At 41.0% G+C, this 20,270-nt stretch overlaps 1 protein-coding gene across 3 annotated transcripts in view; it reads right to left on the minus strand.

The window, feature by feature from the left end:
* Positions 1-20,270, minus strand: part of Slf2 (SMC5-SMC6 complex localization factor 2) — a 76,146-nt gene that overhangs the window by 49,022 nt on the left and 6,854 nt on the right. For 2 of the 3 annotated variants that reach the window (XM_045155764.1, XM_045155773.1), the window contains exons 4-7: positions 19,036-19,090; positions 9,429-10,396; positions 8,162-8,232; positions 774-896 (exon numbers count right to left, since the gene is read on the minus strand). In XM_045155764.1, coding sequence (XP_045011699.1) covers positions 774-896; positions 8,162-8,232; positions 9,429-10,396; positions 19,036-19,090 — 1,217 coding nt within the window. Of the gene's footprint in view, positions 1-773; positions 897-8,161; positions 8,233-8,707; positions 8,764-9,428; positions 10,397-19,035; positions 19,091-20,270 lie in introns of those variants that run through there. The other variant, XM_045155774.1, reaches the window with a different exon arrangement.

Consider the following 20,270-nt stretch of genomic DNA (forward strand, 5'->3'; position numbering starts at 1 on the left):
TATAGAAGGAGAATAGGGACTGCCAGGGCCTCCTGCTACTGCAAACAAACTCCAGATGCATACACCATTTTGTGCATCAGACTTTACATGGGTAATGGGGAACTGAATCTGGGCTGTAAGACTTTGCAAGCAAGCACTTTTAACCATTGATTCATGTCTTCAGCTCCCCCAGAAAACTTTTTCGAGAATCAATGTTAATCTAGAAAGGACTAACATGAGAAAGAAAAAAAAATTCTGCTACTATTTTCTGTTAATAGTGAAAAATCTCTACCATTATGTTGGTAGGGAACAATAACCAGGAGAGATGTACCTTAGTCCTAATGTTTACCTTTCAACAAAACCCAGTATACATTACTCACTATGAAAACAGCCATCCATGGCTCAGTTCTTTTGTGTGTATGCATGCCATGTGTTTACAAAGTATGCACGTATTTGTGCAGATGCACATGGCCCCCTCTATTATTTTTCTGTTTTACTTCCTGGAGATGCAGTCTTCTACTTAATCTGAAGTTGTTTTTTTTTTTTTTTTTGGGGGGGGGGAGGGCTGGAACTGGTATTACAGGCATGTGTAGCCATGCCAGTCTTTTCTTGTGAATGCCGGGGATGGAATTCAGATCCACATGCACAACAAGCACTCTTACCTGCTGAATCTCCCCTGGTTTGGGCCCAGTTATTTTATAAAACATAGCTGAAAAAAACCATTAAACCTTAATAGAGGCTACATATAATTAAGAAGTCAGTCACACCTCTGTTCTCTCTCTTTTTTAAAATACCTTTGTTCTTCCAAGAGGCTATCCTCATCATCTGTACTGTCTTGATCTCCAATCCTGAGGGGAGATTTAATGCCTCGGCCCTGTCTTATGTCTTCTTGTAGTTGCCTCTGTAGTTCATCTAACCTGAGAATTGAAAGAACATCATTTACTTTTTTTTTTTTTGTTTATTTTTATTTATTTATTTGAAAGTAACAGAGAAAGAAAGAGGCAGATAGAGAGAGAATGGGTGCACCAGGGCCTCCAGCCACTGCAAACAAACTCCAGACGCATGCGCCCCCTTGTGCATCTGGCTAACATGGGTCCTGGGGAATTGAGCCTCGAACTGGGGTCCTTAGGCTTCACAGGAAAGTGCTTAACTGCTAAGCCATCTCTCCAGCCCCATTTACATTTTAAAAAAAAATTTATTTCTTTGCAAGTAGAGAAATACAGAGACACAGAGTGAGAGAATGAGTGTTCCAGGGCTTCTAGCCACTGCAAATGAACTCCAGATGCATGTGCCACTTTGTGCATGTGGTTTTATATGGGTACTAGGGTACTGAACCTGGGTTGTTAGGCTTTGCAGGCAAGCACCTTAACCACTGAGATACCTCCAGCCTCTACTTTTTTTTGCATCTGTGTGTGTGAAGTGTGTTTAAAGAATCATGGCGGCTAGCATTTGATATTAGGTATCTCTCTCTACATCTCTCTATCTCTTTTATTAAGACAAGGTCACTCACTGAACCCAGAAGTCATAGATTCAGCTAGTCTCACTAGCCACCTTGTCCTGGGGATTTGCCTATCCTTGCTTCTTGAGAGCTGTGACTACAGGCACACACCACTATACCTGCATTTATGTGGGTTCTAGGGATGTGAACATAGGTCCTCATATGCTTGATTGGAAAGCATTTTACTAACTGAGCCATCTCCCCAACCCAAAATTATTATTATTTTTTGTTTTTTGAGGTAGGGTTTCACTATCGTCTAGGCTAACCTGGAATTCACTCTATTCTCAGATGGGTGGCCTCAAACTCACGGTGATCCTCCTACCTCTGCCTCCTGAATGCTAGGATTAAAGGCATGCGCCACCATGCCTGGCCCAAATTATTCATGAGGGAAAGAAAAAAACAAAAACAGGGCTGGAGAGATGGCTTGGTGGTTAAGGTGCTTGCCTGCAAAGCCAAAGGACCCATGTTCAACTCTCCAGATCCCATGTAAGCCAGACATACAAGGTGGCACATGTGTCTCGAGTTCCACTGCAGTAACTGGAGACCCTGGCATGTCAAATCAATCTTTCTTTCTCTCTCTCTCTCTCATACCCTGTGACAAATTCAGTTATAAGTCAAATGATGTTTCCCAAATATACCACTATTTTCAAAATAATATACCATTTTTACAAAAACACAAAGTCTATTTTAGGTATTGGGCCTTTATTGAGCTATCCATGAAATATTAGAATAGTTTTGCACTGCATATAACATTTGAATATTTATCATTAGAAATTCAAGAATGGTTTGTCCAAATCAGTGAGAGAATGGGAAAAGAAAAATGGCAAGAACATCACTAATTTGATTATCCTTCCTCTTTCTTTTTAAGGTAGAATATTATTCTAGTCCAGGCTGACCTGGAATTCACTCTGTAGTCTCAGGGTGGCCTCAAACTCATAGCAATCCTCCTACCTCTGCCTCTTGAGCACTGAGATTAAAGCATGAGCCACTATATCTGGCTTTGATTATCCTTTCTTTTTTGGTTTTTCCAAGGTAGGGTCTCACTCTAGCTCAGGCTGACCTGGAATTCAGTATGTAGTCTCAGGGTGGCCTCAAGTTCATGGTGATCCTACCTCTGCCTCCCGAATGCTGGGATTAAAGGCATGCGCCACCTAGTCTGGCCTTTCTTTCTTTCTTTTTTTTTTTTGTTGATTATCTTTTTTTTTATCTTTAGTATTAGCTCAACTTCCAGTAAGAAGCCAATACCAGTAATGTTAATTAACCAGGCTTTCTAGCAGTCGCTGTGCTTTCCTCATGGTCATACCACTGTTACCATCACAACACCTAACACTGAGTACTTACTATTTGATAGGCATTGTACTGAGGGCTTTATACATGAACTCTTTTGGTGCCTTAACCACTAAGCCATCTCTCTACCCCCATGAACTTTTTCTTTTTTTAAAAGGATATTGTATTTTAACTTTTGTTGATTTTTATTTATTTATTCATTTGAGAGTGACAGAGAGAGAAAGAGGGGGAGAGACACAGAGAGAGAATGGGTGCGCTAGGGCCTCCAGCCACTGCAAACAAACTCCAGATGCAAGCGCCCCTTGTGCATCTAGCTAATGTGGGCTCTGGGGAACGGAGCCTCAAACAGGGGTCCTTAGACTCCACTGGCAAGCGCTTAACCGCTAAGCCATCTTTCCGGCCCCCCATGAGCTTTTTCAATCCTCACAACCCCATGCATTTTACTATAAGACGAGGATACAATTATTTGAGAAGAGCTAAATAACTGCAAGAGGTCACAATGCAGAAGTCTGAGATTCAAAGACAGGGCTTTGCTGCAGAGTCCTTGCTCATACTGCCATTCCAGGATTAAGTTACTTTAACCAAAGTTCTTATTTTTAGCCCAAACACTGAGTGACACTAAAGAATAGTAACCAGTAAATGTATTATTCTATTACAACAGAAAAGACAATCCTCAGATCAAATTAGCACCACTGCCTTCAATCTTAGAAATGCTCAATTTATTGTTTTATTATTAGTGGTACATGTTTTGAGACAGGTCTTGCTGTATTGCCCAGGTTGACCTCAAACTTGAGATCCTCCTGTCTCTGCTTTCTGAGTGCTGGGAAGACTGGTGTGCATCACTACACACCTGGCAATGCTGAAGTTTATTTTTTGGGTGGGGTAGTTTCAAGGTGGGTCTCATTCTAGTCCATCCTGACCTAGAATTCACTATATAGTCTCAGAGTGGCCTTGAACTCACAGCAATCCACCTACTTCTGCCTCTCCAGTGCTGGGATTAAAGATTTGCACCACCATGCCCAGCTGCAATGCTTAATTTTTGTTGTTGTTGTTTTTTTTTTTAATTTTTATTTATTTATTTATTTGAGAGTGACAGACACAGAGAGAAAGACAGATAGAAGGAGAGAGAGAGAATGGGCGCGCCAGGGCTTCCAGCCTCTGCAAACGAATTCCAGACACGTGCGCCCCCTTGTGCATCTGGCTAACGTGGGACCTGGGGAACTGAGCCTTGAACCGGGGTCCTTAGGCTTCACAGGCAAGCACTTAACCGCTAAGCCATCTCTCCAGCCCTTTTTTTTTTTTTTTTTTTTTGTAGGGTTTCACTCTAGCTCAGGCTGACCTGGAATTCACTATGTAGCCTCAGGCTGGTATCAAACTCACAGCGATTCTCCGATATCTGCCTCCCAAGTGCTGAGATTAAAGGCATGCACCACCACCACCACCACCACCACATTTGGTGGAAAAATCTTTTAACCTAAATCCGCAAAATTTTTATAATAGTTATCTAGTTAAGTTTGAGACAAGTATATACCACAACTTCAGCTAAATTTCAAGTTCCTTGGGATAGTTTCATGGATATTCTTTGAATTAATAAGTTATGTTTTTAACATTAACAATGTCTGTAACTAGTCACACAAATTTCTATGTATTAGAGACAAGTTCTCACTACATAGTCCAGGCCTCCCTCAAATTAATGGTATCCTCCTGCCTCACCCTCCCAAGTGCTGGGATTACAACCATGTACCACCACACGCAGCTAGTCACCTAAATGTCATAAGGAAAATTATGACCCCCAACTTTCTGATATATGTGTGTGTATGAGCTGCCCATCATAATTCTGAACTTTTCCCTCAAAATGACATAGGACTACACATATGGTTTTATTGCTTTCAAAACTCAAGACTTAAAGCTACTCATGATGGCATACATGCTGTTAATTCCAGCATAGAGAGGCTGAGGCAGAAGGATCCCAAGTTTGAGGCCAGCTTGGACAACATAGTATAAGGTCTTTTCTCAAAACCAACCAACCTCCCACTTTCCCTGAAAGAAAGCAACAACAAAAAAGATGTTTTATATGCTAATCAAAACCATAATGAGGGCTGGACCAGAGATGACTTAGAGGTTAAGGTGCTTGCCTTCAGAGTCTAAGGAGCCAGGTTTGATTCCTCAGTTTCCGTGTAAACCAGATACACAAGGTCTGGAGTTTGTTTGCAGTGGCTAGAGGCCCTGACATGCTCATTCAATCTGCCTCTCTCTGTCAAAAATAAATAAATACTTTAAAAAATAAAGCATAATGAGCACTTGGGAGGCAGAGGTAGGAGGATCGCCATGAGTTCAAGGCCACCCTGAGACTACATAGTGAATTCCAGGTCAGCCTAGGCTAGAATGAAATCCTACTTTGAAAAACCAAAAAAGAAAAAAAAGAAATTGCTGGGCAGGTGGCGCAAGCCTTCAATCCCAGCGCTTGGGAGAGGTAGGAGGATCACCATGAATTCCAGGCCAGCCTGAGACTACGTAGTGAATTTCAGGCCCATTTAGTCTAGAGCAATATTCTACCTACAAAAAATTAATAATAATGTCAGCTTGGGCTAGAGCAAGACACTACCTTGAAAAACAAAACAAAAACAAGGCCAAGTATGAAGGCATATACCTTTTCTTTTGTTTTTGTTCTTTTGATTTTTTGAAGTAAGGTCTCACTGTAGCCCAGGCTGACCTGGAATTCACTATGTAGTCTCAGACTGGCCTTAAACTCAGTGATACTCTTACCTCTATCTCCCAAATTCTAGGATTAAAAGTGTATGCTACATCGTCCAGAGAGAAATTGGCCTCAATATCCATGACCTCGTAGTGCCTAGCAATACCTTCATAAGACCCTCCTAATAGGAGGCAAAAACGGTGACAACAACATAAAAGACAGATTAAAGGAGAGAGGGAGGGGAAATGATGGAGTGTAGATTTGTGAAAGGGAATGTGGGGGAGGAGAGGGAATTATCGTGATTCATTGTCTGTAAGTAGGGAAGCTGTCAGTAATAAATTAAAAAAAAAAAAGTGTATGCTACCATGCCCAAAATAATAACAATAACAAAAAACAAAATCAATAATGAAGCCAGGTACGATGATGTATACCTTTAGTTCCAACACTCAGTAGGCTGTGGTAAGAGGATCACCGTGTGTTCAAGGCCAGCTTGGACCTACAGAGTGAGTTCCAGGTCAGCCTTGGCTAGAGTAAGACCCTGCCTTAAAACAAAACAAAACAAAACAAAACCCCTTCAAAAACCCAAAACCAATGAAAAAGTAACCATGATGAAATCTACCTCGTTCCCACTAGGGTGGCAATTATCAAAAAGAAAAAAAAAGTAAATATTAAGTGGTGGAGAAAGAAAATTCATATGCACTGCTGGTAGGAATATGAAAGAAATGATGCAGCTGTTGTAGAAAATAATTGCTCCCCCTAAATGAAACAATGACACCTTATGATTCAGCAAGTCCACTTATGGCAAAGGAAGGACTTAAGATATATTCACTTTCACAGCAGTTATTTTTCACAACAGCCTAAAAGTAGACATAACCTAAGTGGCCATAATGGATGAGCAAACAACATGTGGTATATATGTGAAACAAGGGAATCGTCAAGTTTAAAAAGGAGGGAAATTCTGATGTGCTCTTCACTATGAAGGAGCAACTATAAATAAACAAACATAAACCAACTAAATGATCTAGTATTAAAATGACAAATACTGCATGATCTCATTTACATGCAGTCTTCAGAGTAGTTAGTTTCACAGAGACAAAGTATAATGGTAGCTTGTGAAAGGGCAGGGAGGAAGGGGAGAATGGGGAGATATTATTTGATAGACATGGCATTTCAATTAAATGAAAAAGTTCTGGGGCTGGATGGTGGTAATGTATCACACAATGATGTAAGTGTATTAAACTGAACTATATATCTTTAAAAAAAATTCTACCACGGTTTTCATAATGGATTCTGGTTATCAGCTACTAGTGATAAGCAAAATGGGATTCATACTGTTAAAGCAATATGCAGTACAGTGTAAAAACCTGTATTTCCTGATCCAGTCATGAACACAACAACACACCTCATTTGTAATAGTGGACAACAGAACAGTTACAATGGTACTAACAAAATGTACACTGATGCCTTATGATTCCCCCTCTCCCCCAAGGTCTCTCACTGTAGCTCAGGCTGTCTTGGAACTCATTTTATAGTCCCATTCAATCTGCCTCTCTCACTCAAAAATTCAGATTCATTAAACTTATCATTAACCACCTTTGCGGTAAACAACGAATTACGAATACCACAAGGACAGCCTTCTTCAATGACAGATATTTAAAAAAAAAAAAAGGAAAAAGAGACTACTCTGTGCAGCGATTGCTATCTACTGTATATGAATTGTCTTAATTTCAAAACTTTCTTTTAGAAATTGGATCTTTATACATTTTCTGAGGATACTGGGAAGAATGTATCTGACTTGTCCGAGCTGTAAATGGTTAGCTCCCAGACCCGCCCCGCACCTGGGCAGTGGAGTGTGTGGGGGTCCTGCCTGTGTACAATTGTTCCCGATGCTTCCAAGAGTAAGTCTACGTGGTTCTTGAAAATAAGCCAGGATCAAATGCTCTTGCAGACAAAGCCAATAAAAATTGTGGGCTTTTGGGGATACTAAGTTTGGAATAAAAGTGTACACACAAGATGTTACAAAAAGATGTACATACATGTTTGGTGCATGGGTTTGTCAAAACAGAGGTGTGACCTTTCCCCACAGACCTGAGAGCTGTGCCTTTTCTATGCAATATTCCAGACATCACATCGGAACCCAGAGGGCTGTGTTCAATGTAGGTTTGGGCTGTAATCTAAACTATTGGACAGATTAAATGAACATGAAAATGAAAAAAAAAATTCAGATTCATAGCGCTCTTCCTACTTCAGAGATCAAAGGAGTGTGCCACCATGCCTAGTTTTCTTATGATCTACCCTCCTCTCTTCCCCCTCCCCCAGAGATACAGTCTCACTCAAGCAAAGGCTAACCTAGAATTCACTGTGTATTCTCAGGCTAGCCTCAAACTCACAGTAATCCTCCTACCTCAGCTGGGATTAGAGGCATGCACCACCACACCTGGCCTTATGACTTTTTTTTTTTTTTTTTTGGTTTTTTTTTTGAGGTAAGGTTTCACTCTAGCTCAGGCTGACCTGGAATTCACTATGGAGTCTCAGGGTGGCCTCGAACGCATGGCGATCCTCCTACCTCTGCCTCCCAAGTGCTGGGATTAAAGGCATGCGCCACCATGCCCGGCTAGCTTATGACTTTTTTTTAAGTGAAATTAAAGGTTAACCAGACAAGCATGCAGTATGTTAAATTTTGTAAATTAATCACAACCAACCTTTGTGTGTCTTCCATTTCCTTCACGAGACGCTCTAAAGTATTTGTGTAAGTTCCACTTTGAATGGGTTCCTAAAATAAGAAGGAAATTAAAAAACAACAATAATTTTGTAGCATCTTAGAAGAAGAACTGGGATGTTTTGTTCTTCACTTTACTAAAGACTATTTTCTATTTCAGTAACCTAGGCCAGGATGACACCTTTCTTAAAAGAGAATTTGCATCATCATGCTTTAAATCTAATATTCTGTACTGCAGGCAGTTTGATTTCACCATCTATGAGGAAAAGCACTATTTGTAAAACCCTGCAAGCCTCAGGATCTGGCTGCAAACCCCCAAGTACTCTGGGGTTACCCTATCTTTGCTTTATACTCTAGTTTAGTGGAATCAAGCCACTACTAATTGTTAGGTGTTACCATGGAATATTAACACCTTCCCCACCAAATTTTACAGAAATCTTAAAATTTAATCCAGCTTACTCCCAAGATAGAATGAAGCATTTTATAAATAAAATTGCACACCACAATTAACAACATTTCTACACTCTACCTTCATTTACAGCAGTGGTCTCCAAAGCAGGGGGTGTGCAAGGTGATCCATTGGGGTGCAGGAAGAAAATAATAGAACTTCTATTTATATGAAACTTCTATAGAAACTCCAGTAGAACTTAGTCTATAGTAACTTCTATATAACTTCTATAGGAAAATACTCCTCTTTTCTTTTAAATTCTGTTTTTGTATACACTTCAGAAAGTACACAGTATTATGGTGGTACATGTATGTAATCTGTAAGTATACACATATATTGGGGTACATGCTTAAAGTCTGCTTTTACTAAAAAAGTATGTGTGATCAAGAAAGTTTGGAGACCACTGATTTCCAGTAATAAAATTAAAGATATGGGAAACTTGGGCTGGAGAGATGGCTTAGCAGTTAAGGCGCTTGCCTGTGAAGCCTAAGGACCCAGGTTTGATTCCCCAGTGCCCATGTAAGCCAGATGCACAATGTGGTGCATATGTCTGGAGTTTGTTTACAGTGGGTAGAGGCTCTGGCATGCCAATTCTCTCTACCTGACCCCCCTCCAAAAAATAAATAAATAAAAATATTTTTTAAAAAACATATGGGAAACTCATTTAACCGAACAATTATACCACCTCAATCTAATGAGTTGTAATATTGAATTTTGACATAAGCTGTAACAAGCTATCCTTTTCCACTATCAATCCATCTTTTCCTCTTCAAATAAACACAAATGTCAAGGCACTACTTACTGTGTAATCTGATGGCTCAGATCTTAGCCCCTTAGAAGGAGCAGGAGGCTTTCCTGAAGTTGCAGGAGTCTGACTGAAGTTCAAAGCCATTATTTCTTCCAGTGATTTTAGTGTTTCCTCTTCCTCATCACTTTCTAGGTTGTAACCTAAACTTTCTTCATCACTATCAAAATCACCCCTGAATTTCCTTTTCAGTGCACTGATACCTGCATTGGAATTTCCTGAACTCTCTTTATTTGAAGGTGCTGTAGGGCTTGGGACACTGGGCACCACTTCCAAAGCAGCTGAGCTGGACTTGGTAGGAGTGTCATGCTCTGAAGGTACAGGTCCCCCAGAACTTTTCCCTGATGAGGTATTAGTAACAGCCTTATTAGTCTTTGTTCTGTGTTCCTTGTGTTTGGAGGATTCTACAGAATGCCCAGAACATTCTTTAGATGAGGAACGCTCTTTATCTTTTTTGGGAACTGGAAGAGTGCAATCTTTAGCATTTAATGGTACTCGAGAGGAGCCAGCACTTGGTACATGGGAAAGTAAAGGTAGAAGTTTCGTCTCTTTTGATGCCATGGAGCTAGGCATTTTATTTTTCTGAAGGTTACTAGCTCTTTTAATTGAAGATTTTTCCTGAGGTAAAGATAAGTGGGGTTTCTGTATCTTAGTCTCTTTGGTACTTGCCACATGAATTTGGTCACTATTCTTTGAGGAATGGTGGCCAGAATTTGAAGGTGCCAAATCTGTAGAGGAGTAATCAGTTTCATTTGGTTCCTTGGATATATCTTCCAAGCGCAGCACACCACCAGGTGTCTTGAGTGCAATATGTCTGATAAATTTTTCTTTCTGATGTGGTATATCAGGACGCTTCTCAGGGAAGGACTCTTTTGCTTTTGGTATCATATGTTCTCTTGTGCTTTTCAAATCTGAGTCCATGGAGTTCCTTTTTCTTTTCTCAGATAATTTATTCTGCTTAGAGCCTAAAAATTAATTTTTGTCAGATTAGTGGAAAGTATACTGTCCTATCTGAATAAAGCTTATTCACTAAGTATCTGGAACACTCTGATGAAATGCTTAAATACCAAAATTAGGGTGAGGTTATTCACCATATGTGGAGTAAGATAACTAATATTATTTGTCAACTGATAAATAGTGGTCTCCAAGAAATTTATAGCTAATGACAAATGCTAAGTTTTACTACAAAGTTATTAAAAGTATACTACCATATTAGACTAAAATTAAAGATATTACTTTTCAAACATAAGCAACTGTACATCTATACCAATGAAAGGATTCTGACGGTACTTCTACTCAAAGACAACCTTTTAAAACTCAGGACTACCTGGTTACAGAAACAAACACTTTGACATTTAAAAGTAGCTTAGGGAAGCCGGGCAGGGTGGTTCACGCCTTTAATCCTAGCACTGGGGTGGGGGGGGAAGAGGTAGAAGGATCACCATAAGTTTGAGGCCACCCTGAGACTACATAGTGAATTCCAGGTCAGCCCGGGCCAGAGTGAAACCCTACCTCGAAAAACAAAAAACAAAACAAAACAAAACAAAAAAAAAAAAGTAACTTGGGGGCTGGAGAGATGACTCAGTGGGTAAGGTGCTTGCCTGCAAAGCTTAATGACCCAGATTAGATTCCCAAGCACCCATGTATAGCAGGTACACAAGGTAGCTTCATGCTCCTGCAGTTTGTTTGCAGAGGCTAGAGGCCATTCTTTCTATCTGCCTTTCTGTCCCCCTGTTCAAATAAATAAAATAACTAAAAGTAGTTTAAATCCAGGGCTGGAGAGATGGCATATCAGTGAAGATGCTTGCCTGCAAAGCCAAAAGCCCCAGGCTTGATTCCCTAGGACCCACATAAGCCAGATGTACAAGATGGTACATGTGTCTGGAGTTCATTTGCAGTGGCTGGAGGCCCTGGCATCTGCATTCTTTCATTCTCTCTCTTTCCCTCTATCTGCCTTTCTCTCAAATAAATAAATAAAATAAAAGAACTGGTTGTGGTGGCTCACAACTTTAATCCCAGCACTTGGGAGACAGAGTGAGGAGTATCACCATTGAGTTCGAGGCCACCCTGAGACTACACAGTTAGTTCCAAGTCAGCCTGGGCTAGAGTGAGACCCTACCCTGGAAAACAAAAACAAAACCATAAATAAGTAAAAGTCAAACTGGGCAAGGTGGCACATGGCTTTAATTCCAGCACTCTAGAAGCAGAGGTAGGAACATCATTGTGAGCTTGAGGCCAGCCTGGGACTAAAGAATGAATTCTAGATCAATCTGAGCTAGAATAAGTCCCTACCTCAGAAAGAAAAGAAAAACAAACAAGAAAGAAAGAAAAACAACAAAAAAAGACAAGTCACTTATAATGCAAGAAATGAAATGATTAAAAGGAAGAGACAGGCTGGGCATGGTGGTGCATGCCTTAAACCCAGCATTTGGGAGGCAGAGGTAGGAGGACTGTTGTGGGTTTGAGGCCATCCTAAGACTACACAGGGAATTCCAGGTCAGCCTGGGCTAGAGTGAGACTCTACCTCGATAAACCAAAAAAAAAAAAAGAGGAAGAGACAACTTTGAAGTAATGTTGGTAATCTTAAAATATGCAGTTAAAAGAAGGTAACTAAAAAAAAAGAAGGTAACTACATAGCTGAGTTTCTTTCAATTTACTATGAAAGTCAGGTAATTTACATGTATCTAGGTATGATGACAAGTTTCTGTTTTGTTCAGGATATTATCCAGAAGGAAACAAAACTGTCTGGAAAAAGATTAGGGCAAATCAGTTTATTAAAAACTCTTCCCAGCAGTCGGGAAGCAGAGGCAGACTCAAGGCGATCCTCCTACCTCTGCCTGCCTCCCAAGTGCTGAGATTAAAGGCATGCACCACCACGCCCGGCTCCATTTGCATCTTTTAAAATGATTTGTGTATGTATGTACTCAAGCAAACACTGTGTATGTGGAGGTCAGAGAACAACCTTGGGATGTTGGTCCTACCTTTCTACCTATTTTCTTTTGGGACAGGAGCTCTCTTGTTTGCTACTGGAAGACTAGCAGGCAGGGGAGCTTTGGGATTCTCCTGGCTCTGCCTCACATTGCTGTAGGCACAGAGCTGATTGCAGACATGTGCACCATTTTGTGTCTGGCTTTACAAAAGTGTTAACTCTGGTCAGCAAGTACTTACAGACTAAGGGCCTTTAACCACTGAGCCAACCTCCTGGGTTTTTTTGTTTTGTTTTTAAATGAGAGACAGAGAGCGCGAGAGTGAGTGAGCTAGCGAGCAAGAATTGACAAACCAGGGCCTTAGCTATTGCAAATGAACTCCAGATGCGTGTGCAACCTGTGCACATGCATCACTTTGTACAACTGGCTTACGTGGGTTCTGGAGAATCAAAACTGGAGTCCTTAGGCTTCAAAGGCAAGTGCCTTAACCTCTAAGGTCTTTCTCCAGCCCTTTTGTAAGTTTATTTTTTATTTATTTATTTTAATTTATTTGACAGTGAGAGAAAGAGAGGAGGGGAGGCAGACAGCCACTTCAAATGAACATTAGATATTATCATTCATCCATGTGTTTGCTTGAGACAGGGTTTCTTCCTCAACTTAGAGCTGCTGCCTGTCAGGGAGTCCCAATGATTCCCAGGAGTCCAGTCTTTGCACCACCCCTTCCAGCCCCCAGGCTAGGGTTACAACTATGCATGGCCACACCCGGCTATTTATGTGGATTCTGGGGCATTGAACTTGGAGGTCTCTGGCCCAAGAGGCCCTCATGATTAAGTGGCATTTAAGTCATTTCCTCAGCCCCTACTTTCCAGTTTCTGTTTTTGTAAAAAAAATATTTATTTAAGCCAGGCATGGTGGCGCATGCCTTTAATACCAGCACTCAGAAGGCAGAGGTATGAAGATAGCCGTGAGTTTGAGGCCACCCTGAGACTACATAGTTAATTCCAGGTCAGCCTGGGCCAGAGTGAGACCCTACCTCGAAAAATCAAAAAAAAAAAAAAAAACATATATATATATATATATATATAATATATATATAAAATATATATATTTTTTTTTAAGGCCGGGCGTGGTGGCACAAGCCTTTAATCCCAGTACTTGGGAGGCACAGGTAGAAGGATTGCAGTGAGTTCAAGGCCACCCTGAGACTACGTAGTGAATTCCAGGTCAGCCTGGGCTAGAGCAAGACCCTACCTCGAAAAACAAACCAACAAAAAAAGTATTTATTTACTTATGTATATGAGAGAGAGAAAGAGATGCAGATACAGAGAGAGTGGATACCTCCAGCCACTGCAAATGAACTCCAAATACATGGGACCACCTTATGCACCGGGCTTACATGGGTCTGGGGAATCAAACCTTGATCCTTAGACTTTGTAAGCAAGTATCTTAACCACTAAAGCATCTCTCCAGGACATTTTCTGTTTTTTCTTTAAAAAAAAAAAAATATTTATTTGAGAGAGAGAAAGAAGAATAGAGAGAATGGGGGCGTCTGGGCCTCTAGCCACTGCAAATGAACCCCAGACCCATGCTACCCCTTGTGCATCTGGCTTATGTGGGTCCTGGGGAATCAAACAGGGGTCCTTTGGCTTTGCAGGCAAATGCCTAAAATGCTAAGACATCTCTCCAGCCCATCTTCTACTTTTGTTTATTTTTATTTATTTATTTGAGAGCAACAGAAAGAAAAGAGTCAGAGAGAGAGAGAATGGGTGTGCCAGGGCCTCCAGCCACTGCAAACAAACTCCAGGCGCATGCGCTTTCTTGTGCATCTGGCTAACATGGGTCCTGGGGAATTGAGCCTTGAACTCAAACCGGGGTCCTTAGCACAGGCCAAGCGCTTAACCACTAAGCCATCTCTCCAGCCCTCCCATCTTTTACTTTTTAAAATGATACTTTCAGAAATACTGAGTGAACAGCAACTAATGTATTTTTATCAGCCCACAGGTATTAAAGGACAAACTAGTATCTTACAGATGTTGATGAAATTTAATATTGGAAATGCATCTTTCAATTTTTAAAAAAATATTTAATTTAATTTATTTATTTGAGAGAGAGATAAAGAAATAGGCAGGTAGAGAGAGAGAGAGAATGGGTGTGCCAGCGCCATCAGCCACTACAAACTAACTCCAGATGCATGCAACCCCTTGTGCATCTGGCTTACATGAGTTCTGGGGAGTTGAACCTGGGTCCTTTGGTTTTGCAGGCAAACACCTTAACCACTAAACCATCTCTCCAGCCCTTTTTTGTTTCTTTTGCGGTAGGGTCTTATTAAAGCCCAGGCTGACCTGGAATTCACTATGTAGTCTAAGGGTGGCCTCAAACTCCTGGTGATCCTACCTCTGCCTGCCATGTGCTAAGATTAAAGGTGTGCACCACCACACCTGGCTGTATCTTTCTATTTAAAAACACTGTTTTGGATATTGTTAGGGTCTAACATTATACATAGAATCTTCAGCAAAATAAATACCAAGACCTTGGTCTATAATATCAAGAATATCAAGAAGGGCTGCAGATGCACATTGTGGCACATGTCTCTGGAGTTCATATACAGTGGCAGGAAACCCTGCTATGTCCATTCTCACTCTATCTCTGCTTGCAAATAAATAAGTAAGTAACTTTTTTTTGGAAAAAAGAAAAGAAAGGGCTGGACATATGACTTAGTGGTTAAGACACTACCCTGTGAGGCCTAAGAACTCATGTTCGAATCCCCAGGTCCCATATAAGCCAGATACATAGTGATACAGCACACAATGTCCCCGCCACACACACACAATGGGGCACATATATCTGGAGTTCATTTGTAGCAGCTAAAGGCCCTGGCACACCTATTCTCTCTCTCAAATAAAAAATAAAATAATATAAATAAAAATTAAAAAAAGAAAAGGATCTGGGTGTGGTCACACGCCCCTTTAATCCCAGCACTTGGGAGGCAGAAGAGGAACGCTATGAGGCTATCCTGAAACTATGTAGTGAATTCCAGGTCAGCCTGGGCTAGAGCAAAACTCTACCTCAAAAAACAAAAAAAAAAAAACATATTGTATATACGCAAGTAGAAGAACAGATTAATGGGGGTGAAAAGGCCTAAGTGAGGTCAGGGGAAGAGACTGAGTAAGGAAAGGTAGAGGGAGGGCTAATCAAAATCTAAGAGGATATAAATAAGTCATATGGAAACCTACTTTCTTGGACAATGGAACAAACAGGAGCCACAGATTGTTACTAGAAAATTTTCAGTGCCAGGGATGGGATACCTTCCAGTGAGCTGTTGGCCAGGGAGGTCCCTGATGCCCCCCAAACATTACAGGCCATTGTCGAGGCCCTTGGTTTCCCACCAGGAACAGATGGTAAGACCCACATACTTGGGACTGCAAGGTCACTGAGAAACCCTGTTGGAGCCAAGCTGAAAACCTCCTCCACATAGACCAGTTGACAAGAAAGCTGGAAAAAGCCATGCTGCATGTAGTTCAGTGGGAGAGAGATCACCAGTGAAGATACCAAACAGTAAACAATGCAAGCCTTATATTTAGCCAGCCAGGTCAAATGAGACAATGGATGCAATAGTGTCATGTCTGGTATGGGGGAAACCAACTGCCCACTAATCGGACTAAGGCCCACTTCATGGGAGGAAATATATCCCTGATACTAAAAACCTACAACGGGTAGTTGAGCCGTAGGAGTGGAACATCTGCTGTTATCTGGCTAAATATATATACTATGCTCACTAAACTGCCCAGCAAGCACTTCTCTTAATGTTCATATCCATATATTAATGCTAATCTCACTTTTGGTTAGAGAACCTTCTCTTTTCAGATGGCAGTGACCTTAGGATGACTCAGAAGGCACCATAGTGCTGAGAAGAAGTGACAGAGGAGTGTTTAGCACTGAAATATCTCAATCACACCTTCCATGGCTCAGAGTCCATTGTGGAAGAAGTGGTGGAAAGAATGTAAGAGCCAAAGGAAGGGTAGGACTCCTTACAATGTGCTCCTCCAGACACAAAATGGCCTGGATATCCATGACTTCACAGTGCCTGACACTACCTACACAAGACCATCATAATAGGAAGAAAAGATCATGACATCAAAATAAAAGACTAGCCGGGCGTGGTGGCGCACACCTTTAATCCCAGCACTCGGGAGGCAGAGGTAGGAGGATCACGGTGAGTTCAAGGCCATCCTGAGACTAAAGAGTTAATTCCAGGTCAGCCTGGACCAGAGTGAGACCCTACCTCGAAAAACAAAACAAAACAAAACAAAAATAAAAGACTGATTGAGAGGGGGAGGGGATATGATGCAGAGTGGAGTTTCAAAGGAGAAAGCGGGGGGGGGGGGGGGGGGGAATTACCATGGGATATTGTTTACAATTATGGAAGATGTCAATAAAAATATTAAAAACAAACAAACAACAAAAAAATAGGAAAGAAAAATTTAAAAAGACAGGTGTGGTGGTACATGCCTTTTAGTCCCAGCACTTGGAAGGCTGAGGTAGGAGTACTGCTATGAGTACAAGGCCAGCATGAGACTACTTCCAGGTCAGCCTGGGCTAGTACAAGACCCTACCTCAAAAAACAAAACTAAAAAACGAAAGGTTAAAAAAAAAAGAATATGTTTTGTTTTGTTTTTTAAATTTGAGACAGAGAGAGGGGCAAAGAGTGAGTGAGTGAAAATGTACACGCCAGCGCTTCTAGCCACTGCAAATGAACTCCAAACATATTTGCCACCTTGTACATCTGGCTGACATGGGACCTTGAGAGTTGAACCTGGGTCCTTAGGCTCCCCAATCATCTCTCCAGCCCCCCTCCTTTTTTTTTGAGATATAGTCCCACACTACATAGCCCAAACCAGCTGAAAATTTAATCCTCCTGCCTCAGCCTCCTGAGTGCCATCATGCCTGACACTAAGATTACGCTTAAGGATTCAGAAGTGAAACACTGACTACAAATTTAGAAACACATTCTTAAGAACTTTAACACAAACAGGGGTAGTTATGAGCCCAGGGATGTAACATCTGCTGATGTCTGGAAAAATGTATATACTATGCTTATCAAACTGCCCAGTAAGCACATCTCTTAGTATTTATACCCTTATATTAATGCTACTCTCACTTTGGGTAGAGAATCTTCTCTTTTCAGATGGTAGTAACCTTGGGATGACTCAGAAGGTATCACAGTGCTGGAAAGAAGTGACTGGAGTACTGAGTAACATCCCGATCACACCTTCCAAGGCTCAGGGTCTAATGCGGAAGAGGTGGTGGAAAGAATGTAAGAGCCAAAGGAAGGGTAGGACTCCGTACAATGTGCTCCCTTCAGACATAAAATGGCCTGGATATCCATGACCTACACAAGACCATCATAAGAGGAGGAAAAGATCATGACATCAAAATAAAAGAGAGACTGATTGAGATGGGGAGGGGATATGATGGAGAATGGAATTTCAAAGGGGAAAGTGGGGGGAGGGAGGGTATTACCACGGGATACTTTTTATAATCATGGAAAATGTTAATAAAAGTTAAGAAAAAAAAAAGAACTTCAAGACAGAAATTTTAAAAATATATACAAAACTCAGATTGTACATAATAAATTCAAGCACTCCCCATCTCCATCTTGGTTATACTCATGGTCTAGCTGTGCAGCTCAGGTTGGCCTCAAACTTGAGATCACTCTGCCTCCATCTTCCAAGTACTTGGGATTACATGTGTATGCCACCATGCCCACTCTAAAGATTATTTTTTCTTTTCAACTTTTTAACTTTTGGGGGGGAGAGCAAGAGTGCATGAGAAAAAGAGAGGGACACAGAGGAAGAACTGGTACACCAGGGCCTCAGCCACTACAATACAACTCCAGACACCTGAGCCACTTAGTGGGCATATGGGACCTTGAGCTTGCCTTACCTTTGTGCATCTGGCTGATGTGGGATCTGGAGAGTTGAACATGGATCCTTAGGCTTTGCAGGCAATTGCCTTAACTGCTAAGCCATCTCTCCAGCCCAATTTTTAAATTTTATTTATTTGCAAGCAGGGTAGGAGAGAGGGAAAAAATGGGTGTGCCAGTATCTCTAGCACTTGCAAATGGATTCTAGATGCATGTGCCACTTTGTGCATCTAGCTCCAAGTGGGTACTGGGGAACTGAACTTGGGTGCTCGGGTTCTGAAGGCTAGTACCTTAAATGCTGAGCCATCTCTCCAGCCCTTTATTTATTTATTTATTTTAATTTTTTTTGGTTTTTCAAGGTAGGGTTTCACTCCAGTCCAGGCTTACCTGGAATTCATCATGTAGTCTCAGGGTAGCCTCTAACTCAGTGATCCTTCTACCTCTGCCTCCCAAGTGCTGGGAGTAAAGGCACGTGCCACACACCTGACTACTAAGCCCTTTACTTTTTTTAAGTAATATTTCTATTTAGTTATTTGCAAACAAAGAGAGAGGGAGAGGGAGGAAAAGAGGAAGGGGACAGGGAGAAAGAACAGGCACAGTAGGGCCTCCTGTCATTGCAAATGAACTCCAGGTACATGCACCATTTTGTGCAACTGGATTTATGTGGATAATGAGGAACAAGCACATGCCTCTAACTGCTGAGCCATCTCCCTAGCCCTAATTTAGAAATCTGTAAGTTTAAGTTTAATTCTACCTGAAGTAAGTTCCCATGAATCAGAAGATCTTTTCCTTGAGAGGTGTCCATTTTCCTATTATGAAAAGGAGAGAAAATTAATTAAACGTGAACATTTCTTCCTAACATTTAAACAAATTTCTAGACAATAAAGCAAACACAACTAGAGATTAAACTTGCTTAAAAAGCCTTAAAGATCTTTGAAAAAATAAAAGTACTAAGTTTTAAAATGAAGGGTGTGGACTGAGAACGTAACTCACTGTCATATTACATGCACAACGCCCTGAATCAATACCCAACACTGGGGATATACACACACACGCACATGCACACATACTGGATAAAGGGTATGTGTATCAGAAAACATGTAAAATATAAAAAATAAAGTTAGTTTTCATAGTGCTAGCTTAGGAACTTATATTCATAACTCAAAAAATAGTATTATACAACCATTATATGGACCAAGTATTACTAACTTCTATTGATCATTAGCAACCTCACTTAGTAAAGGTACCAAGTTCTTGCAAACCTCAGGATTTACAAATTTCTCTGAGTAAAATACAATGCAATGATCTCTATTCACTCTAGAATATCATGGTTTGATTCCTAAATATTCACAGTACCTTATCAATGCTGCAATTTTTGCAGGCCCAGGAATTTTTGTGAGGTAAGGTTTCATGCTAGCCTAGGCTGAACTAGAATTCACTATGTAGTCTCAGGGTAGCCTCAAACTCATGGCGATTCTCCTACCTTTGCCTCCCAAGTGCTGGGATTAAAGGCATGTGCCACCATGCCTGGTTTCAGAAATTTTTATTAACTTGTGTATGTGTATCTATGTGTATGTACATGCAAAGCCTCCTTCCTCTGCAGAGGAATACCAGATGCTTGCACCACTTCTTGCATCTGGTTTATTGTGGGTGGCTTGGGATCTGAACCTGGGCTGCAGGCTTTGCAAGCTAGTGCCTTTAATCACTGAGCTTCTTCCCAGCCCTAGTACCAGGAATTATTAAACTAAGGCCTTCTATATGGAAGGCAAACACTCCATCACCAAGCATTTCCTCAGTCCTATACTGTTTTGAGATATAATTATGCTATGTAGGCCAGACTGGCCTCCAACTCAAAATCCTCCTGCCCCAGCCTCCCAAGTGCTAAGATTACAAGTGTGTATCACTACACTTGGCTCAATATTACACTTGACAACTGACTTTTCCTTTACTTTCTCTGTACATATAGAAGCACTTTAAATTAAAACTTAA

The sequence above is a fragment of the Jaculus jaculus genome, chromosome 1, assembly GCF_020740685.1.
Source record: "Jaculus jaculus isolate mJacJac1 chromosome 1, mJacJac1.mat.Y.cur, whole genome shotgun sequence".
Lineage (NCBI taxonomy): Eukaryota > Metazoa > Chordata > Mammalia > Rodentia > Dipodidae > Jaculus > Jaculus jaculus.